General features: G+C 43.0%; 1 protein-coding gene across 1 annotated transcript; it reads left to right on the forward strand.

The window, feature by feature from the left end:
* Positions 1–5,636: 5,636 nt before the first annotated feature.
* otud4 (OTU deubiquitinase 4) lies at positions 5,637–24,266 on the forward strand (the record flags this gene model as incomplete). The annotated part of the gene is made up of 17 exons (XM_079671187.1): positions 5,637–6,237; positions 6,847–6,930; positions 10,854–10,904; positions 10,982–11,028; positions 11,263–11,335; positions 12,959–13,040; positions 13,135–13,297; positions 14,008–14,047; positions 14,192–14,297; positions 14,574–14,638; positions 15,814–15,917; positions 16,496–16,587; positions 16,927–17,104; positions 17,884–18,016; positions 18,122–18,196; positions 18,566–19,019; positions 22,582–24,266. Coding segments are annotated over exons 1-17 (3,567 nt in total), but the record flags the coding sequence as incomplete, so codon positions are not given.
* Positions 24,267–24,269: the final 3 nt, after the last annotated feature.

The raw sequence follows: 24,269 nt of genomic DNA on the forward strand, positions 1-24,269 counted from the left end.
CGTTTGTTTTAACATTTTGCAGGAGGCAGCTACTTGCTCTCAAGCAGACGAGGGCAAACAAACTTTGAGGAGTGTTTACGTGTTCGGCGTAATGACGTACAACGGCCTCCACAACTTCTGTAGTCCTATTCAGCCACTTGGTAACAACCATCGTTTTTCAGACACGTCAACTCTTCAGAAATCACCAGTGGGGTCACTGCTGATGGATTTAATGCCAAACAAAACGTGATCCGTCTCTTTGTCTCAACCACAGACCTTATTTCCAGATATTTTCCAAATCATATAGAGAGATCCCATTGGCTCTGAGACGAGGGAACAGGAAGTGGTGAAATACTGACTCACTTCCTGGTTTTAGGACTCGTCACTGCACCACTCAGTTAATTCCCAGTGACACGAACAGCTTACAAAATACACTGTGCACATTACAACGGGTAACGCTAATAAATCTTCTTAATAGTTTTGTTGTGGATTTTCGGGCTGTTATCTAACTTGTTGATTGATTTTTAACAAATAAGGCATTTTAGCATCGGTTAACGCGTCATCACGTGTCTTTTTATACTGAAAAGCTTCTCCGATCGATGGTGCTCCGAGACGATTTCTGCCTGCTCGTATTCCTGTTTCATTTCCACACGAAGAAGCATGAAGAAATAAACTCCGCCCCCTTTTTGAGACTCGTTATAATCTCCCTATTTTACATATTTTAACATGTATTCTGTTACTGTCTGCTGCTGCAATGAATAAAGTTTAATTTCATCTGACGCCTGTCTTCACTGTATATGCTTAAAAAAGGATTAAAAAAACACATTTTAATAGTTTTTAACGCCTAAACTGGTCTATTATTTTAATAATTTAATAACATTATTTTTGTGCTTTTATTTAGAAATTGTTAGGTAGGAACCAAAATAAATTACAGCTTATATTTGTATTATTTAAACAACGGAAACTGTGCTGACATACTGTAGATAAATAAACAACAACAAAAGGTGTAGAAAATAATCCAATCACAAACAATCAAATATATATGTAGTAATAATTGAATTATGTCAGGGGTCAAAAAGGGGTTTATTCTTGTCCGTTTTTGGGTTATTTTTTATTGAAGTTATTGTTTTTTTATGATCTACAAGAATTCTTTGTATGTTGTATTTTTTTCTGTTTTATTTCATTTGTCTAAATTATGTTATTTAGCTTTTTCATTATTTTGTTACTTTAATTGTTTTTATTTATTTTTTTTTTCGATTCTGACTGTTTTTTCTTAACTTTGTGTGTCGTTTATTATTTTTTTATGTATGATGTATAAGGATTTGTTGTATGTTATATTTCTTTTCTGTTTTCTTTTCTTTTTCTAAATTATTTCATTTAGCTTTTTATTCCCCTAGTTTAAATGTAATTGTTGTATTTATTATTCTCTTTGGACAGCTTTATTTTATTCCAGATTGTCTGTCCTTTTTGTTCTTGTTTTCATTTTCTAATGTTGCCTTTCTCCGCATAACCCCGCGTTTTCTTCTCTCCTCGTTACTCATTTATTTTTCTAAATTATCTGTATTTGATGAAAAGGGCACAGAAAGCTTCACATTCTCCTCAGAAACCAGGACAAAAACACGACTCGGTGATGAAGGTCACACATCGGTGAGTGGGAGGGTGAGTGTCGGTTACTGTGGTTACCCGAGCATGTTGTAGGTGTCCATGGTGATGAGCAGCGGGCCTGCCCATTGGCCGGGAGCAGCGGCCAATCACAACGCAGCATGGAACACAGGCAAAAGGTCATTAATAAAAAAAAAATCAAAGGCTCAAAGGCATTAAAAGATGAAGAGGAGGAAGTCACTTTCTTCTCCTATTAAGAGGTCAAAGGTCAAGGCCTAAAGGACATACAGGAGGTTTTATATGTACACTTCTTTAAAAGGGACACTTAGTGGGGCCTGTCATGAAAACATCTCCATAGATAATCGACTTGAATTTACTAACATTATCTGATGTGTCCCCTCTTCTTCATGTCTCTTCTACATCAACATGTGTCCCCTCTTCCTCATGTCTCTTCTACATCAACATGTGTCCCCTCTTCTTCATTTCTCTTCTACATCAACATGTGTCCCCTCTTCTTCATGTCTCTTCTACATCAACATGTGTCCCCTCTTCTTCATGTCTCTTCTACATCAACATGTGTCCCCTCTTCTTCATGTCTTTTCTACATCAACATGTGTCCCCTCTTCTTCATGTCTCTTCTACATCAACATTTGTCCCCTCTTCTTCATGTCTCTTCTACATCAACATGTGTCCCCTCTTCTTCATGTCTTTTCTACATCAACATGTGTCCCCTCTTCTTCATTTATCTTCTACATCAACATGTGTCCCCTCTTCTTCATGTCTCTTCTTCATCAACATGTGTCCCCTCTTCTTCATGTCTCTTCTACATCAACATGTGTCCCCTCTTCTTCATGTCTCCTCTACATCAACATGTGTCCCCTCTTCTTCATCAACATGTGTCCCCTCTTCTTCGTGTCTCTTCTACATCAACATGTGTCCCCTCTTCTTCATGTCTCTTCTACATCAACATGTGTCCCCTCTTCTCCATGTCTCTTCTACATCAACATGTGTCCCCTCTTCTTCATGTCTCTTCTACATCAACATGTGTCCCCTCTTCTTCTTGTCTCTTCTACATCAACATGTTTCCCCTCTTCTTCATGTCTCTTCTACATCAACATGTGTCCCCTCTGTGGAAAGAGACTCTGAAAGTTTCAGGAACAAAGATTCTCTCTCTTTTTGATCCATTTCTATAAAAACCTGTCTGAAAATGAGCTGATCAGATTTTGGCCACTTTATGATGTCATAACGATGTTTTGTCTTGTGTAACCATTAGCCAATCACCAACCAAGGTAACCCCCCCCCCTTATCACCTGAATGTGATCCTAGAGCACCATTGAGTTCTTTGTAACCAAATGTCTCTCAGAGGTGCGTGGCTCCTTATTCGCATCTAAAGTAACAAACAGAGAATCAGCACTTTGGAAACAGGGCTGAAACAGAGGGGATTATGGGGGCTTTCACACCAACGCTGTGACCAGGGCCGGTTCGGAGCTGGAGCTTGAAAAGCACCGGTTGTTCCTGTTCACACCGCAGCGGAGCCGCCTCTAAGCTCTGGAATCCGGTTAGTTTCAAGCACCAAAAAATTGTCGGTCTAGAAGCAAGCACCGCATACGTAACGCTTACGTCGGAGGGGGCGAGATTAACTCGATCTAACAGTTAAAGGCGATATGGCAAATACAAGTTGTAACAAGCAGTAGTGCTGTGCAAAGTGATTAGAACGCAACCACACACTTATAAAAAAAACCACACTTAATAAAGTCAGGCAACACTAACCAGGCTTCGTGTGATTCTGTTTATTTGCACCTTACTTTGACCATCCGTTCACTGTTATTGATCATTGTGGAGAGAGGCAGACATTTTGTTTTGTAATAGCAGCTATCAGATGGAATCAATACATGGGCTGCACAGGTTGTCATGTCCGACCATCACAAGTAGAATCATAATGAAAAATACGCCGGTAAAATTTGCCTGTAGAAAACGGCTTATGCCACAATAGGTTAGCAACAAGTAGTCAAGTTATAGTCAGTTTAGCTTCGGTTGCTATGCTAACATCACCCATTTTATACCAGAGGAACTTTCATAACAGCGTTGTGATGCCAAACAGCGTCAATTCAGACTGACACACATTAACTTAAGGGGAACTGGGGATATGTATCAGCTGCTTGTGTGACCGTCGGACAGTGAATACTTTAGAGCGGCCGCTGCTGTGGGCTAACTAAGAATAAACTGCCGTGGAAGAGCAGCACTGCAGCGGTCGGTAAATGCCGCTGAAACACATTAATAAACAACGAACCACGGCACTCTGGAGAAAAGTATAAGGTTGGAGAAATTGTTATTTAATTTAATCTGACTTCGTATGATTCAAAGCAAGACGATCATCGACCCGACGCAGTCCCCCATTGTTGTTGGAGTGAGCGCCGTTGGGGAGAAAATCTGTGACGTAATAGGTGACGTCATGACGCAGCAGCGGCAGCACCAGTCGGGCTCTGGGTGGTGGAAACAAAACGGGTGCTGAAGAGAAGAACCAGTTCCGAACCAGAAAAGCTCTAGCACGGAGCTAGAACGGGAGTCGCGTTGGTGTGAAAGCCCTATATGGGATGCTGCAATGAGATCTGTTTGGTGTTTCAGCCAATCAGAGACAGGCTCTGGATATATCTGAGACCTGTGACATATTGATGAAGAACAGTACAATAGGGGACCTTTAAAGCTTATAAGTTTATATCTCATAACGTCTGGGATCGAACCAACAACCTGCCGGTTGAAAGACGACCCCTCTCCCACCCTTACCACATTGAAATGTTGTTGTTGTTGTTGTTGACGTTTGAAACCCAAATTTCACTCAAGCAGGGGTTTCTTTCTCCTCCAGAGGGTTAAACTCACAGACTGTCAGGCAACACCCAACCTCTCTCTCAGCCTCTCCTCTCTGCAGACGGAAAATCAATATCTGCTGAGTGTGAGGAGAGAGAAGAGAGGGAGGAAGGGGAGGAGAGGGAGGAAGAGGAGGAGAGAGAGAGAGGAGATCAGCCTCAGGAGGAAGAGAAAAGGGAGGAGACGGTCTGAGGAAAGGCTTTCAAATGTGTATCAAACGTCCACGAGGTTTCAAAGATAAACTGAGAGGTGAAAGGAAGGTGTGGTCAAAGGTCGGAGGTCAAATCCTGACAGGTGGAGGTACAACACCAACTGTGAGGCGGTCACTTTCTATCGTTGTATAAGATAAGATAAGATGTAATTTATTGATCAAAATGTGTAACAACGTGCTCATCCACCCTTACGGAGAAAATAAACAACAAACAAACGTATGAGTAGAAAATAATCCAACCACAAACAAACAAATATAGCTGTAGTAATAATTCATGTTGTCAGGTGAAGAAGGGGTCAGAAAATGTGTTTTTCTGCTTTTTTATGGTCCGTTTTGTTATATTTAATGTATTGTTTTGTTCTGACTGTTTTGGTCACATTTACAATGCCATTACGTGCGAGCATACATGTTTAAACTGTATATTTAAATATGTGTATACATTGGATTCATTCCTGCATTGACCTACAAGTTAAATACAAAGTAGAAAGTGTTTTACTCTTTTTAAATGTTGACTTTTATACACGTTTTAGATTGTTACATGTTTCTACAGACCTGTATTATAGATTATAATGACCAAAGTAGCACACTATATTAAGTATATCTGTATTTTCCCACTCTTTCTCCTCTTCTGCAGCATTTTCCTTTGATTTCGTAACAGCTTCCGGTCAAGTTGTGCAGCTTGATGTTTTTCCCCTCTGATCGACCACGTGGGGGCTCGGGATCACGTGACAGTGTGTAAATTCACCACCTTTACACCAAGTAAAACACACACAGTCAGTGAATAGTGGTTTAAACAAGATGGGCTCGGCTCCTATTATAAACTCTTCTTTATTCTAATGATCGTCTGGGAAATGTGCAATCTTTTATTTTGGTAGTCAGTCCCGGTGTCTGTATGACAGGGGGACTTTTATTTTTGAAAAACGTGGCAAAATACTATTTAAAACAATGTTGAGGTATTTGTGCTTTATAAAATGGTGTATTTGTATTGTTTGCTAACTTCTACTCCTACTCTATTACATTTAGAAAGCCAATATTATACTTTTAATGAAATAACATTGATTTTGCCACTGGTTAACATTTCTTATTTTATTTGGACTTTTACTTTGTTAAAAACCGGAAGTGCTCTGGCGCGCTCTGTCCAACTGGTCCAACTTGACTCTGTAGAAGAAGGAGGGGGTGTGTTGTTAGCCTGTGATCTTGTGTTAGCATGTGAGCTAACTCCACTACTTTCACTTTCTGACGGACGGCAGTAAACCCGCTGCATGATGAGAGGGCTTCCTGGAAATCGAAACTAATATCCGCCTCAGTCGTCTTCGCCCTTCGTAAGACCGCAGATGTAGATATTTAACACTCTTTTTCTGCTTATATTGATAACTTTTAACCGTTAAGATTTAGCCGTTTAAACGCGTTATTCCGCCAGCTAGCTTTAGCGGCTAACCGCTAGCATGGAAGGAAGCATGAAGAGCAACGAGGAAAAAGGAGCAGAGAAACTAATGGATGATTATCTGAAGTCTATCGGTCTGCATCGGAAGAAAATCGCCAAGGACGGGTCGTGTTTGTTTCGGGCTGTCGCCGAGCAGGTGAGGGGTTAAAACCCGGAGAAGAGGCTAGATTATGTTAGCTTCACTTTAGCACTAACTGGTACACAACAACTGGGCTGCGTTTGTTTGTTGTGGTTAACAACAGGCTGGAAATGTGCCTGTAATGCAGCTGGATGAAGTCAAACAGACTGTCAGCAGAGTTTACAAGCTTACAGTTAACTTTGATTAACTTTAAACCTGTGTCTGTAACTTGTCTTAATGCAGTTCTGAATGTAACGCACGTAAAGTGGATTAATGGTGAAGAAGTTCCAGAAACTAGTTATGAAAACATTATATTTCTGTATACTATTTGCAGTAGTGTAAAGTAAGTACATTTACTCAAGTACTGTAATTAAGGTACTTTACTTGAGTATTTCCATGTTGTGTACTTGTACTCCACTACATGTATTTAATACCTTTAGTTACTTCACAGATGTGGATGAATGATGTGCAATCTAATCAAGGGTTAAATCAGACTTTAGTTCCACCTGGAGAAAATTCACAAGCTACCCTGCAGTATACAAAGTCATTCAAACTAGCTGCACCTTTACCAGCTTTGAGAACACTGTGATGTTGATTGTTTGCATTTGTTGTTGTTGATTTGTTTAGGTGCTTCATTGCCAAAGTCTTCACACTAAAGTCCGGGCGAAGTGTGTTGAGTTCCTGAAGGAAAACAGAGAGAGTTACGAGGCCGTGAGTAATAATCTAGTGCAGGCCTATTCAACTAGCAGCCCACGGGCCGAATCAGGCCCTTCAGAACTTTTTTCTGGCCCACAAGAGGTTGCCTGCAAATCGAAATGGCATATGTGTAATAGCATAAATAAAACTAATGTCTGATCACAGTAAATCCGACGATGCGGCGAAAACGCTGGTTTTTCCATTCATTTGAATTATTTTTAATCCGTTATTTTGCCTGCCGCGCTCTGTTCATAAAAAAAAAAAAACTCCCGCACTGTGTCCGCACTTGTCATTGGCTCAGTCAAACTCACGTTACACATTAGGTTCGCGGGCCAGCGAGTAACAGCGAGTAACAGCTTCAAGATGTCTCTCTCCAAGCCCAAGAAACGTAAAGTTGATTTGGAAAATCGCCAATTCCAGAATGAATGGACTGACAAATATGTATTTACTTTGCTAACCGCAACAAGTAATAAACCGGTGTGTTTATTGTGCAACGAAAGTATATCCGTGATGAAAGAATACAACGTAAAGCGACACTACAATTCAAATCACGGCTCGTTTTCTGCCAGTTTTCCCGTGGGCTCAGAGGAACGGAGAAGGAAAGTACAGGGACTGCTAGCATCATTTGAACGGAGTCAAGTGGCTTTTAGTCGCTTTTGCACGGAACAAGAGAGAGCTACGATAGCATCCCTGCGAGTAGCCTGGACACTAGCCAGACAGAAGAGGCCCTTTACCGACGCGGAGACCGTTAAAGAATGCATGCTTGCTGTCATTGATGAAGTGGTTATTGACCAAAAAGTAAAAGACAGCGTCACTTCAGCCATTAAAAAAGTACCTCTCTCAGACACAACAACACTTCGCAGAGTGGAACTACTTGCAAAGGATGTGTCGGGGAAGCTTTTGGAAAACCTTCGAAAAGCAGAGTTTATATCAATCGCTGTGGACGAATCAACTGACTGTACTGACATGGCCCAGCTGTGCGTCTATGTGAGGTTTTTCGATGGAGTTCGCTTTAGGGAAGAACTTCTGGGGCTTATTCCGTTGGAGGGACACACTACAGGTGAGGTTATCTTTCAAAAGATAGTCTCGTTTTTTAACGAACGTCAACTGGATTTAAAAAAAGTGTGCCTCTTGGTCACTGATGGCGCTCCAGCTATGATCGGCAGAGTGCAGGAGCTGGTTGCACGTCTATCTGCCATAGCCCCACACATGCAGTATTTACACTGTATTATTCATCAATCTGTGTTGTGTGCAAAGCTCAGTGGTGATTTGAAAAACACCATGGACACTGTCATGAACATTGTGAATTTCATTCGCTCAACCTCCAGCCTACAACACCGCCTGTTCCGTCAGCTGCTTGCTGACACGTTTGCAGAACACGCGGACTTACTCGTCCATAGCGATGTCCGATGGCTCAGCAAAGGAAAGGTCCTGGATCGTTTCTGTGAACTCCGCCAGGAGATTGTGTCTTTCCTTCGCACGAGTAAGCACAAACGAGCTACAAACCTCTTGGAGCGCATGTTAGATGAACAGTTTATGGCAGATGTTTACTTTCTGTGTGACATTTTTGGACACTTCAACACTTTGAATTGCGAACTGCAGGGGCGCGAAAAGTCTATCGCTGATTTGGTTGAAAGACTTTGTGCCTTCAAGACAAAGCTAACGATCTTCAAAACAGACCTAATGACGACAAAACTGCTGCACTTCCCAAAACTCTGTGCATTTATGACCACATCACCTGGAGCAAACATAACGCCAGTCATGAAAGACTTCATGACAAAATTGAATGATAACTTTACTGACAGATTCCAAGGCTTCAGCATTCCAATTGAGGTATTGCAGTTTGCCCGTGACCCGTTTTCCATCAAGCCTGATGCAGACTTCTGTGCAAAAGTAAAAGAGGTCATATCTTGCATTGATGAGAGCCTCTTTCAGATGGAGCTGGTTGATGTGCAGTCTTCCTTTGCTTTAAAACAGCTCCTGCAGTCTGAAGGTGTAGTGGACTTTTGGTCTAACCATGTTAGCCAGTATCAGTACCCCACAATGAGGAAGGTGGCCTTGCTTATACTGACAATGTTTGGATCTACCTATACTTGTGAGTCTAGCTTTTCTCATATGAATGCCATCAAAACAAGGGCACGTTGCTCCATGACCAATGAAAAGTTGCATGAGTGTCTCAGGATTGCTCTTACCACTTATGAGCCAAACTATGCTGAAATAGTTAAATCAAGGCAGTGTAATTGATCTCAGTCTCAAACAGGCTAAACATGACAGAAGTCTGATGCATGGTATGTATACAGATCTGTTTTTATGGTCATTCATTTTATGGTCATTCAAATAGCCTACTTACTGTTTCGAAAATTGTAAAAATGTTTCCAAGATATGAATGTTATTGTGAGTCTGATGGCTATTGTTTTACTATGTTCTATTTGCATTTAGTATTCGATTTTATGGACTTGTGTTGTCTTCAATGTAACTTATGTATGCTTGGAAGTGTTGAGGATATTATACACAGGGCTACTTACTGTTAATGTGATGAATACTGTTTTATTATATTCATCTTGTTTTGTACATTAGTGGAAATGGAACTGTTAGGGGAAAAAACCTCATGTCTCCTTAGTTTTAAAGATGCAAAATTTTGCACTTTTGTGTCAAGCCTTGTAACCCGAAGCTTTCCTACTTTTTTATGGACTGGTTGCTTTCTGTAATGATTTATGTTGATACAATAAAAGTAAAAAAAAAGGGATGCACTTGACTAGTTCATTTAATGTATTAGTATCTATTAACACTATGTAAGCAAGAGTTATTTGTAGTGATTCCTTGACAAAGTATTGTGTGGCCCACAAACCCCTTGTGATTTTCCTATTTGGCCCACTTGCTAATGAAGTTGAATAGCCCTGATCGTGTGTGTGTGTGTGTGTGTGTGTGTGTGTGTGTGTGTGTGTGTGTGTGTGTGTGTGTGTGTGTGTGTGTGTGTGTGTGTGTGTGTGTGTGTGTGTGTGTGTGTGTGTGTGTGTGTGTGTGTGTGTGTGTGTGTGTGTGTGTGTGTGTGTGTGTGTGTGTGTGTGTGTGTGTGTGTGTGTGTGTGTGTGTGTGTGTGTGTGTGTGTGTGTGTGTGTGTGTGTGTGTGTGTGTGTGTGTGTGTGTGTGTGTGTGTGTGTGTGTGTGTGTGTGTGTGTGGGATTTGATCACAGAGCTTTGGCCTTCTTAACAGTTTCTAAATTAAATGAAAAACATTAAGTTGTTGTTATTTATTGTAAATCTTCAGAGCATTACAAAGTTGTCTCTTTGGATTTTATAATATGCATATTCTTTTTACTATCTTATATAACATATCATGTATTTAAGTGACTCTAAAAGGAACAAATACTGAGCTACTGTACATTTATTTAACATTATTTAAAAGAAACTGCGTTTGGTAATTATCTTTAAATGCTTTGGTAAATAATTATTGTTTGAAAAAATAAGTATTAAAAAGTATTAACCAACAAAACAGCAGCAGCAGTCTATTCAAGAGAACATTAGAATAAAATGACACTTTAATTGATTTGTTTGAATAAATATGAACCTAAGAATCCTAAATAATCAGGTGAGCGGCTTTTCCTCCAGTTCCTCCTGTTTATCTGATCGTGTTTCACAACTCCGTTTGATTTGGAACTGAAACTAAAAGCTGCTATAACCGCCGAGCTGCACTACATTACCCAGACTGCTTTGCTGCTCCCTGTGACTCACAGGCAAACTGGTTCTGACACATTTCACAGAGGCAGACAAAGGTTGATTACAATGGTTGATTAAAAAACGACATTTAAAATAAAAAAGGTCACAAGTTGAAAGAATAAAACACATTTAAATAAAACAGAAAAAAGTGAAAATAAAAGTGGAATTGCTGTTAAAATGTCTGTATTTAAGGATGTCAAAATAAAACTCCTGTGTTGCAGTTCATTGAAGGAGACTTTGAGGAATACCTCTTCAAGATTAAGGACCCACAGGTAACTCAGAAATACCTTTTTATTTCTTTCTATATTTCAGAAGATTATTTTGTAATTTCCATTGTTGTGTTTTCCAGCAATGGGTGGGCGAGGTGGAGATCAACGCTCTGGCTGTCATGTACAAGTAAGACTCGTCTCAACTGTCCACACACATTTAGAAATACTGTTGTTTGATGTGTTTCCAAATATTAAAAATAAAAGCAGATCGGTTAGTTAAGATCAAACGAGGATTCTTTTGAATTTCAAGCATTTCTTTCTATACATCTCCAATAAGAAAAATAGTTCTAGATCTACATTACCTGGCCTGTTTGAAACCAACCTCCCTCTTTCTGTATATGTGTGTCTCTGTTTCCTGCAGGAGGGATTTTCTGATCTTCCAGGAGCCGGGCAAACAGGCGGTCAACATCACGGACAACAACTTCAAGGACAAGGTGAGAATATCCCAAAAATACACATTATTTATTTTTAAAAATATATTTTCTATTGACATTTGGCAGCAAACAATTAGTGTTTTTTCAAGACATAGTAATTCTATATTTTAAAGGGGACCTATCATGCAACATGCACTTTCTGATGTCTTTTATACATAAATACGTGTCCCCGGTGCGCCGGGGAACTCACGCAGCATCAGAAAATAAAACCCTCTCTCTTTTCCTTCGTACCCAAATCTCTAAAAACGCGGGAACAACGGAGCTGATCCAGATTTGCTGCCGATATGACGTCAAATCGGTGTCGGACCCACAGAAAGTTGCTATCAGAAACAATGCCTGACGTGTTTTGGACGTAATCTCGTCTTATTTTAAGGACCCAAAATCCGCGTTTCTCTAACAGATGAAACAGAGGGATATGAGGGATGTCTAAAATGCACCATCTGTTTGTATTTTGAGCAAAACCCTTCATAGACATGTTTTTATATATATATATCTGAGACCCATAGTATATGCCTGATCACTCCCTTTGTCTGTCCGAAATGCCTTCTACACAAAGATACAAACAGTAAAAAGTAGGAACAATACGAACATTGGGGAGCGATCGGGACTTCACATTGAAATCATACGTTTGTACAAATAAAATCTGGCCTATGAGGTTTTACGAAATCAGTCCACTTTCTCCGTCTAATAGTTTACAGTTGGGTGATCTGGTGAGAAACACTTCCTTGTAAGAGCTTTTTTACTCGCTACAGATTTAATAAATATTAGTGTTTTTTAGTCCATTCTTGAGGTATGAGTCCACAAAACAAAGTCTTACTCTCCGTGGGCATTTGGAAATATCTTGTAAGGCAGCGGTTCCCAACCTGTGGTCCGCGAAGGCATTGCAGGAGGGCTGCCAAATAATTTGCAAAACTTTATGATTTGTGTGGAAACATTTAATTATTAAAACATTTTTTATTTTAACCTCCTTTCTCTTTCTTGATCCTCCTTAGCAACGGTCATTGCAGTCCTTGACAACGGTCATTACAGTCCTTGACAACGGTCATTGCAGTCCTTGACAACGGTCATTACAGTCCTTGACAACGGTCTTTACAGTCCTTGACAGCGGTCATTGCAGTCCTTGACAGCGGTCATTACAGTCCTTGACAACGGTCATTGCAGTCCTTGACACCGGTCATTACAGTCCTTGACAACGGTCATTGCAGTCCTTGACAACGGTCTTTACAGTCCTTGACAATGGTCATTAGAGTCCTTGACAGCGGTCTTTACAGTCCTTGACAACGTTCATTACAGTCCTTGAGGTGATCTGATCTACTTGATTTACAACGTGTCACATGTTCTGAATCGACCAATCAGAACTTTATTTAGCCTCCGTATTGTTTAAGGTTGAATGTGGGCCGCGAAAACATTTTTTAGATTCTTAAGTGGGCCCTGAGGTGAAAAAGATTGGGATCCGCTGCTTTAAGGAATTATGTATCTCTCTCCAAAAGACCTCAGTAACAGTCCCAGAAAACATGATAATGATTTGCATTTCCACATTTTCTACAGCAGTCTGGGGAGTTAAAAAAACCACCTCATTTAATCTGCACGTGGTCTCTAACAGCGCTTTGTCTCCTCTCTCAGGTGCGGTTGTGTTTCCTGAACGGGAATCACTACGACAGCGTGTATCCCATCAGACAGATCAAGGACTCTGCTCTCTGCCAGTGTGAGTGTTTCCAGATGTATGACGATGTGTTCAGGGTCTCTCTAAAGGTCTGTAAAGTGACCCTTCCTGTCTCTCTCTCTCTCCTCTCTCTCAGCCATCCTGTACGAGCTCCTGTACGACGATGTGTTCAATGTGGAAAGAGGCTCTCTGTCATCCTGTAATCGAAGCAGCAGATCTTCAGACATCCTGAGCGACGACATCATTCAACTCTGTGCGAGCAGCGACGAGTCGGAGCCCGACACCGGGAAGGAGCTCTGGTAGGAAGCGGGAATACTCTTTCATTTAGTTTAGTTATTATTATTATTATTTATTTATTATCATTATTTATTATTTGTTATTATTATGTACTTATTTGTATTATTTATTTAGTATTATAATTTGTTCTTAATATTATTTATTATTTGTATTATTTATTTATTATCATTATTTATTATTTTGGATTATTTGTTATTATTATGTACTTATTTGTATTATTTATTTAGTATTATAATTTGTTCTTAATATTATTTATTATTTATTATTTGTATGTTTTATTTATTTATTATTTTGTGTATTATTTATTTATTATTATAATTTGTTCTTAATATTATTTATTTATTATTTGTATGTATTATTTATTATTTTTATTATTTTTCTTAATATTATTTATTTATTTATTATTATTTTCTTGTTTACTTAGTCAAGTATTGTTTTGCACAACACATTCAAAGTACTGTACTTTAGTATTTCTGTATTAAGTATATTGTACTTTTCCGTGAACTGAGTGAACAGTTTACGGCGCAATATTCTGATGTAAAATACTTTGAGAACATGTTTCTGATATTTGACTTGAATAACATTTCAATGCAGAACTCTTGCTTCAGTGTTTTGACAGTGTGGGGTTAGTGTTAGTGTTAGTACTCTGACTGCAGTGACGTGTCTGGAAAGGACTTTCAAACTATGAATCTGTGTGTGTTTTATGACGCAGGGTAGAAAATGGAACGAGCACAACGGCTCCCAGACACAGGGTGAGAAATGACACACACACACACACACACACACACACACACACACACACACACACACACACACACACACACACACACACACTCACACTCACACACACCTGGAGATCGGTGAATAACTGGTTGTTTCTATTTCTCTCTGTGTAGGGCCGTGGGCGAGGCCGTCAGCAGCTGCCTGAACGCGTGAGGCGTTCACTGAACCCCACTCTCTTCAGGAATGTTGAGTACGACATCTGGCACAAGACCAAGAGAGGTGAGGCACGCTAACTCTGAGCTGACGCTGCTCAACAATCACTGAATGGTCTTTATTTAAAGTTCAGCTGAAAACACATAATAAATAACTCTGTTTACACGTGAAGCTCCTTGAGAGTGAAGATTATCCTGCATTGAAGTGCAAAATATGAACAGACGGATATAATAAGATAAAATATGGCACAATAAATAATCAGAGTAGTGTGCACAGACTAAGCTATGAAATAATTAATTAGAGTAATGATTAAAGATTAAAATGTGTTTTGTGTGTTCTCAGCTCAACAGAAAAGGGATTACTGCATCGCTGCCGGGATGCAGTTCACTTCAGGAGACCGCTGCCAGGTGAGCGATGCGTTCAGGGACCAGGGGGGGAAGTAGTGGAGTACAAATACTTTGTTGCTGTACTTAAGTACATGTTTCTGGTATCAGTACTTATTTTTCTGACGACTTTTCACTTTGACTTCTTACATGTTGAACACAAATACCTGTACTTTCTACTTCTCACATGTTGAACACAAATACCTGTACTTTCTACTTCTTACATGTTGAACACAAATACCTGTACTTTCTACTTCTTACATGTTGAACTCAAATACCTGTACTTTCTACTTCTTACATGTTGAACTCAAATACCTGTACTTTCTACTTCTTACATGTTGAACTCAAATACCTGTACTTTCTACTTCTTACATGTTGAACACAAATACCTGTACTTTCTACTTCTTACATGTTGAACACAAATACCTGTACTTTCTACTTCTTACATGTTGAACACAAATACCTGTACTTTCTACTTCTCACATGTTGAACACAAATACCTGTACTTTCTACTTCTTACATGTTGAACACAAATACCTGTACTTTCTACTTCTTACATGTTGAACTCAAATACCTGTACTTTCTACTTCTCTCATTTTCCAAACAGGCTGGTTCCTGAATGTGTGTTTGGTGGCGTGATCATTATTATTTAGAGTCATTGCGTGCCTATTGATTTGAACACGATCCGTGTATCCATCATTTCCTGGTCTCCTCTAAAGAAGAGGGACCAATGAAAACGTTGTCATGTTGCCGTTGGTCACCATGGAAACATTCATTAGCTATCAATGACATTATTGCTCTATTAATATAAAGGGAGGTCAGGTACTCTTTAAAACAGCTGCTAGTTATGGGTACTTTTTACTGAAGCACATTTCAAAGCCTCTTTACTTTGACTTGAGTAAAGAAGTTTAGTCAGTACTTCTACTTTTACCAGAGTATTTTTAAACACGAGTATCTGTACTTCTACTTGAGTAAAGGATGTGTGTACTTCTACTTGAGGAAGGATGTGTGTACTTCTACTTGAGCAAAGGAAGTGTGTACTTCTACTTGAGCAAAGGAAGTGTGTACTTCTACTTGAGCAAAGGAAGTGTGTACTTTGGCCATCTCTAGTTCAGGGTCCTTCGTTAAACCCTGGTTCCTCAGGTGTTTGTATATATTCAAATGTCTGTGTGTGTGTGTGTGTGTGTGTGTGTGTGTAGGTTCGTCTGGAGACAGGTGGGCGGAGCTACAGCGCGACCATTAAAGAAGTTCCTCCCAACAACGAGAAAGTGACGGTTCACATCGAAGAGCTGGGAATCAGGAAGTAAGTTATGGGATGGAGGAAGTCAGATCGGATCAGAAGTACTTTATCGATCTCAAAGAGAGTAGAAAATATACATGTTGAATAACAAATTTACAGTAACACAATATAAAGGAGGATATTATATATACAGTATGTGAGGAATGGAATATTAAATATTAGTACTCGGACACTGGAGTTAAAGTACTACATTGAAAAGGTTCCTTTAGTAAGCAAGTATAAACAGACTGTTTTTGGACGCGTGTATTTTCATAATGGATTAATCTGCAGATAAATGTCTTTATTGGTTTTTAAAAATAGTGGAAAAGTGACCGTAACTATATTTCTAATACAATCATTATAATTTTTCTATTAAACAAAAATTCTACAGCACTTTTTAAGTAAAATAAATCACCAAGTTATTTATAACACGGAAAATAATCCATAAAATGAACATAAAAAAAACAAAGTTATAATTTCATAACTAATTGAAAATAAAACACCCTTAATAATAACAATTAGATACATACATTGGATTTGGTAGAAAATGCACGACATCAGATATGAAATAAAAAGCTAAATAAAATGCTCAATGTGTGCAGACAGGTTCCTCTGATGTCTCTGCGGCCCTTTGAGGAGAACAGCTGGAGCACCGTGGTGAACCGAGACAAGAGACTGAGCAACGGACACGGAGGTACACACACACACACACACACACACACACACACACACACACACACACACACACACACACACACACACACACACACACACACACACACACACACAATGTCTGTAACTAAGACCTACTTGAACTAATGCACACACCTAACAACCACCCACCAAATTATCCATGGGTTCCTGTTTTGTACACACACACACGCACGCACGATGTATTACTCAGATTGTTCTGGTCTCTGTCTTTAGTTTTTTAATCAATTCATTACAAAAACTCAGGAATTCTCAAATGAAAAAACTTCAAATGCACTTTATTTTTCACTAAAACTGATCTCTCTCTCTTCCTCCCCCTCAGATTGGGAGGAGCGGGGGAGAGGCAGAGGGAGAGGCAAACATCTCCCAGCAGCCCCCTCTTCTTCTTCCTCTTCTTCTTCTGCTGTTTCCCAGACGACGGCACCGGGCCCCATCGGGCGAGTGTTAAAGCAAAACTCATGGCCCCCGCAGGCCACCGTAGACGAGGGCAAGGCTGCAAGGTCAGTGTGTGGAGAGAGAGGCTCAGGACTCAGGAGTGAGTCCTGAGTCCTGAGTCCTGATGTCACCATCATGAGTCTTGGCGAGTGGAAACGAGTCCGCATTGTAAGACATCAAACCCAGCCATGAATTACTGAAACAGATCAACGAGATAAAAACTTGGATAACGTAGATTGAAGCACGCAAAGTCAAGCATGTGTTTTCTTATTTGGATATTAATTAATTAAACACAAATTAGTCCTAAGACCCCGCCCTGAGTCAGTTTGAGTCCTAAGACCCCGTCCTGAGTCAGTTTGAGTCCTGAGACCCCGTCCTGAGTCGGTTTGAGTCCTAAGACCCCGTCCTGAGTCAGTTTGAGTCCTAAGACCCCGTCCTGAGTCGGTTTGAGTCCTAAGACCCCGTCCTGAGTCAGTTTGAGTCCTAAGACCCCGCGGTGAGTCAGTTTGAGTCCTGAGACCCCGTGGTGAGTCAGTTTGAGTCCTAAGACCCCGTCGTGAGTCAGTTTGAGTCCTGAGACCCCGTCATGAGTCGGTTTGAGTCCTAAGACCCCGTCGTGAGTCAGTTTGAGTCCTAAGACCCCGTCCTGAGTCGGTTTGAGTCCTGAGACCCCGTCCTGAGTCAGTTTGAGTCCTAAGACCCCGTCCTGAGTCAGTTTGAGTCCTAAAACCCCGTCATGAGTCGGTTTGAGTCCTAAGACCCCGTCATGAGTCGGTTTGAGTCCTGAGACCCCGTCCTGAGTCGGTTTGAGCCCTGAGACCCCGTGATGTGTGTTTCCTGACAGGAAGTCGGTGAGCTCACTGGAGGCGGCGTTCGGTCTGACGGAGACGCAGCGATTGGCTCGAGAGGAAGAGGAGAGGAACGTGGCGCTCGTGGAGATTCAGCTGAGAGACGAACACAGCTTCCCGGCACTGGGGGTGAGTCGGGGGGAAAGCTGGTTCTCTGTCAGAAGACAAGCTGCATCTTTCTGTGTGATTATTTATCTGTTGTATTGTTATTATATCATTTGCTTTCCTCCTCAGGCTCAGGCTGGGGCGCCGGCTGATGGAGGGAAGAAAAAGGGAGTCGAGAGGAAGAGATATCAGAGGACCAACACGGTACGTACATTATTCTAGACACAAAAGCATAACTCTAGAATCAAAGTTAAACTACTCATTTTAGAGTCAATAAATCCACTTGTTGTTTTTCTTAAATTGTTTGTTTTAGATGATTATATATATGTTCATTTGACCCTGGGCTAACTTGTGTTTAAAAGCATTATTTTGCATTAATTTCATCTTGTTTGCTTCAGCGTTAAAACCCCAACATAAACATATTTCGCTGTAATTTAACTGAAGTACACAGTTTAAAAAGAAGGCTGAGAAACCTTCATCATTGTGTTGATTAAAGTCTGAAACCATTTAGAAAATCAAAAACATGTGCATTTCATTCATAAAAACTCTAAATATTAGTTTGTGTTTTTCTAGAAGAGTCCTGTTGAAGACGTTGCTGGAGAACGACCCAAATCCTCCACCCCCCCTTTAGCATCTCCTTCTACAAATACTTCCAATCCTACGACACCCTCTGCTGACCCAAGCCCTCCAGCCCGGCTCGGCTCCATCAAGGCTTCAACGCCCCATTTAAAGATGGCCGCCACTGCAGCATCAACCACTTCCTGTGCTGAGAAAACAACCTCCCCCTCTCCTCCCTCCGTCCCCTCCTCTGCCACCCTCTTCCTCCCCCCTTCTCTCCCCTCCTCTGCCACCCTCTTCCTCCCCCCTTCTCTCCCTTCTGCCTCCCCCTCCATCCTTTCCTCGCCTCCTACACCCTCCTCCCTTCCTCTACCTCCTCCCACCTTCATCGCTCCCATTGCTCCCAGTCCACCCTCCTTCTTCTCCCCCTCTCTCCCCCATCAGGCTGCAAACGATGCTTCAGCTCAAAGTAAGATTCATTTATATTATTGATCCCAAAAAGTGAAAATGATGTTTGAAATACTTTGTTTTGATTATAGTCAGAGCTGGGAGAAGTACTCAGTATTCAGTAACTGTATGGCCTTAAATTAAAAACTAAACCATCAGAACTGAGTGTGAACATGCATTTAAAATATTTGTTATACAAAGTAAATTGTACATAAATGCATGCAACAAAAAAAGTAAACTCAAATTTCAGTGAAGTTGTGTGTGTAAAAATACTTATATTTAATACACAAATGCAATATTTAATATTTAAAAAACTGTCCAGTGACCTCTTTAAATAATATTAATTTGTTTATTATTATTTTATATTATTGAAGGTTAATTATCTCATTCTCTTTTTTTTTTATATTTATTTAAATTAATATTCTTATTGTTCTGCAGCATTTAGGTGCGTACATGTCAACTAAAAAGTAGAAGTGTTTAGTAATCACATACAATACCATAAGTATAATCTGTGTGTATATATAATCTAGTACACAACATACAAATAATCAGAGGTGGGAGGAGTACTCAGATCTTGTACTTGAGTAAAAGTAGATCTTGTACTTCTTCTTTCGTGTAACGTCAGAGGTCCAACTCGGTGTCGTGTAGCCATGCCCGCGTCTCTGGTCCTAAGTCGAAGAGGCTGGCTTCAGAGGCTGGCTTCAGAGGCTGGCTTCAGAGGCTGGCTTCAGAGGCTGGCTTCAGAGGCTGGCTTCAGAGGCTGGCTTCAGAGGCTGGCTTCAGAGACTGGCTTCAGAGGCTGGTCTATATATAAGTGCAGGTGATGATTATGTGTTCGGCAGTCTGTTCAGGGTCACCGCACTCGCATACAGCACTGTCTGCCAGGCCCCACTTCTTCATTGATGTTTTGAAGCGACCGACCCCAGTTCGTAGACGGTTTAGTGTGGTCCATTGCCGGCGTGGTAGGTCGTCTCCTGCTATGGCGCCATCTCCTGGGGCCCAGATGTAGCGATGGATGCGGGAGGGCCCGACTGTCTCCCACTCCTGCTTCCATGCAGCCGCCAACCATGCATCTCTGGAGAGGTCCTCAGAGGTGGAATTGAGCATCTCTTGTGCTGCCTTGTTGTAGGGGAGGCGGGGCTTGAGCCGTTGGAGACGCTGCTCTCGTTGTCGTGTTATGCAGGATGTTCCAGTCATGCTTTTGGGCTTTCTTGGCCAGGAAGAGGGTGGCAGCCTCCTGTTAAAATCCGACCAGAGCTATTCCCACGAGAACTGGCACGAGGGACACAGGGGTAGGCTTCAAGCATCCAGTTATAATCCGGAGGTTGTTGTTGATGACCACGTCAACCTTACTTGCGTGAGGGCTTCTGCTCCAGGCTGGGGCGCAGTATTCCGCTGCAGAGAAGACCAGGGCTTGGGTTGATAATCGCAGCGTCTTAGCGCAGCTTGTTCCAGCGCGACCCTTGATGTTACCTTGGCCTTGACTTCTTCAAGGTGTTGTTTGAAGGACAGTGTCCGATCCAGACGCACGCCGAGGTACTTCGGGGCTTGCTGGACCTCCAGACGTTTGTTATTGACGCGCACCTCAAATTCCCTCCTAGCTTCTCTGGTGCTAAGATGGTATACCGCTGCTACTGTCTTTCCGATGTTGAGCTGTAGACGCCACCTTTGAAGGTATGCTACCAGGGTGCCCATGTCGTCGCTAAGGCCATATTCCATTGCCTTCCATGTTGGTCGTCTCAGCATGATGGCTAGATCGTCTGCATCAGGTAGGTCGTGTACATATATGTTGAACAGCATCAGCGAGAGAACCGACCCCAGGTTTATTTGGCTTCGGCAGAGCTATGACGGAGGCGCGGTGCCAGGTCTTTGGGAGCTTTGACCTCCGGTAGCACGACGAGAAGAATGCACAGAGCCAGCCAGATGTTGTTGTGCTCTGGGGGGGGACGAACTCCAGGTGGATGTTGTCGCGGCCCAGAGATTTGCCCGGCTTGAGCTTACTTATGGCCTCACTGAGTTCCTCTGCTGTAAAGTCTCCCGAGAGGTTGGAATCGACACTGTCCGCTCCCAAGATGGAAGACACCTCACGCGATGTCAGTCGGGCGAAGTCTTTGTCTGCGTCCGGGAAGCGGCCGTTCTTCATGGGCTGCGATGCGATGGCATCTACTGTGACTGGGCACCTGGGGGGCGCTGTATTTCTGCCTGTAAGCTGGTTGATGGTCTGCCACGCCTTGCGACTAGAGTGGGTGAAGACGATTGATTCGACAACTTCTGTCCATCTGGTCCTGCGGGTGACGTCCAGCCTCTGGAGCAGTGCTGTTGCAGTCACGTCCACCTCTTCTCTGGAGCTAGCCCTCTGGTGGTCACACAGAAGACGGCTGCACTCCTCGTCTAGTTCCTGTTATAGCCACGCGGAATGGTCTTCTTTGCCTCTCCCAGGAGTACCAGTAGGCTGCGTCGACTGCCTCTGGGTCTGGCTGACCTTCTTGCCGTCTCCTCAACAAACGACTCCCAGTTGGCCTTTCGAAAGTTCCATAGTTTGACAGGTGTCCCTGGTACCGGTTGCACCAGTGCTGGAATTTTAATGATGGCCGGTCGGTGATGTGAGCGGGGAAACCTGTCCAGGACGCGCCTTTCCGGTTTCGGGTCGTTACTGCGGGAGATGGCGAAGGCCAGGTCTGGGTTGGTGGAGGTGTTCCAGCGTGCAGAAAAGAAGGTTGAAGGCTCCTTGGGGTCGTACAGTAGCAGGGCATCAGTGTTGGAGGCCCATTCGCTCAGCGCCGCTCCGCTAGGTGTTGTGTGTTTGTAACCCAAGTCTGTGTGCTGACAGTTGAAGTCACCTGCATAGATGGCGGGTGCAGTTACTGACTGGAGTGACGTTGCAGACAGCTCTGATGGTGGGGGCTTGTATACGTTGATGACTGATGTTTCCTGGATGTTAGTGCCTGGTGGGGATTGGCTACTGGTTGACCAGCTTATTTCAGTCCTGACGAAGGTTGCCACACCGTGTTGCTTGCTGTGGATGGACCCAGCGAGATGGAACCCAGGGATCTTAAGGATGTTATCGGATGTGCAGTGTGTCTCCTGCAGGCTCACAGCCGCTGCCCCATTGGAATCAGCCAGGTGACGCACAACCTCGAGTTTGGCGGTGGTTAGGCCCTCAACATTGAGCTGAAGCACTACCAGGCCTCGGTTATCGACGGTCGGGATGACTGCCCGTCCGCCGTTCCTAGGCCTACCAGCTCGACGTTTGGTTGGCGACATTCGTTTCGCAAGTTGGTCTTGCACCGTCTCTTGCTGCTCACAGAGGAGGCCACGTGAAGGCTGTCGTCTTCTCATACTACTTGAGTAAAAGTAGAAGTACTCAGATCTTGTACTTGAGTCAAAAATGTTTTAAGTGAAAGTCGAAAAGTATTATCATCAAAATATAGTTAAAGCACCAAAAGTAAAACTAGTCATTGTATGATTGGTCCACCTCAGAATCTTAGTGTTACCTCTCTTTTAGTATTTATTACACTTTGTTTAACATTTAGGTCTTTTCATTTATTTCCATGTTTTCTGACTCCGATTTTTTCTCTTTTCAGATTCTCTTCCAAATCTCGGAGGGCTCCTGAACGCATCACAGATCTTCCCCCGAACCCAGACTTCTCTCCCCCAAACTTCTCTCCCCCAAACCCAGACTTCTCTCCCCCAAACTCAGACTTCTCTCCCCCAAACTCAGACTTCTCTCCCCCAAACTCAGGCTTCTCTCCCCCAAACTCAGACTTCTCTCCCCCAAACTCAGGCTTCTCTCCCCCAAACTCAGACTTCTCTCCCCCAAACTCAGACTTCTCTCCCCCAAACTTCTCTCCCCCAAACCCAGACTTCTCTCCCCCAAACCCAAACTTCTCTCCCCCGAACCCAGACTTCTCTCCCCCAAACCCAAACTTCTCTCCCCCAAACCCAGACTTCTCTGCCCCAAACTCAGACTTCTCTCCCCCAAACCCAGACTTCTCTCCCCCAAACCCAGACTTCTCTCCCCCTAACTTCTCTCCCCCAAACTCAGACTTCTCTCCCCCGAACCCAGACTTCTTCCTTCCCCCAAATCCTCCAGTATCTCCCCCAAACCCAAACTTCTCTCCCAGAAACTCAGACTTCTCTCCCCCAAACACTCCAGTATCTCCCCCAAACTCAGACTTCTCTCCCCCAAACCCTCCAGTATCTCCCCCAAACCCAGACTTCTCTCCCCCAAACCCTCCAGTATCTCCCCAACTCCCAGTCTGATCTCCCCCAGTCCTCTCTCTCTCCCATTATCTCCCACACCCCACTTCCTATCTCTTCCTCTCTCACCCATCCTCACCCCTCTCTCTCTTCCTCCCATAATCCACCCCATCCCTCTCACCTTCCTCACCCTTTTCCTCCCCCCCAGCTTCACTCTTTTCCTCCTCAGTCTCGCCCAGAGTCTCTTTCTCCCCCCTCCCATTACTCCCAGTCTCACTCTGACTCTCACCCCTCTCCTCTTGCTCCCTTTTCTCACCCAAATCTTCCTCACCCTCCCACCCAAACTCACTCTCCTTCTCCCTCTCCTCACCCCTTTCCTCACCCCTGCCATTACTCCCAGTCTGCACCTTCTCTCCCCCTCACCCAGTCTCACCCAGAGTCTCTTTCTCATACTATCTCTCACCCTCCTCCCCCCTCCCATTACTCCCAGTCTCACTCAGACTCTCACCCTTCTCTCCCTGCCTCCCAAACTCACTCTCCGTCTCCCTCTCCTCACTCCTTTCCTCCCCCCTCCCATTACTCCCAGTCTCACTCAGACTCTCACCCCTTTTCTCACCCTCAATCTTCTCTCCTTCCCTCCCAGTCTCACCCCTCTCCCCCACCTCGCCCCTCCCAGTACTTCCAGTCTCACTTAGACTCTCACCCCTCTTCTCACCCACAACCTTCTCTCCCTCCCCCCCAAACACACTCTCCCTCTCCTCACCCACATCTTCCTCACCCCTCCCAGTACTTCCAGCCTCATTCAGACTCTCCTCTTGCTCCCTTTTCTCACCCACAAGCTTCTCTCCCTCTCTCCCAGACTCCCTTTCCTCACCCCCAGCTTCACTCTTTACCTCCTCATTCTCACCCAGAGTCTCCTTCTCATATTGTCTCTCACCCCTCTTCTCAAACTCCCCCTCCTCACCCTCATCTTCCTCCCCCTCCCTCCCAGTCTCACCCAGACTCCTCTCTCCCTCCCCCTCCTCACCCCTACCAGTACTCCCATATCTACGAGGGACCCTCTGTACCCCGG

Source organism: Notothenia rossii (assembly GCF_949606895.1).
Source record: "Notothenia rossii genome assembly, chromosome: 3".
Lineage (NCBI taxonomy): Eukaryota > Metazoa > Chordata > Actinopteri > Perciformes > Nototheniidae > Notothenia > Notothenia rossii.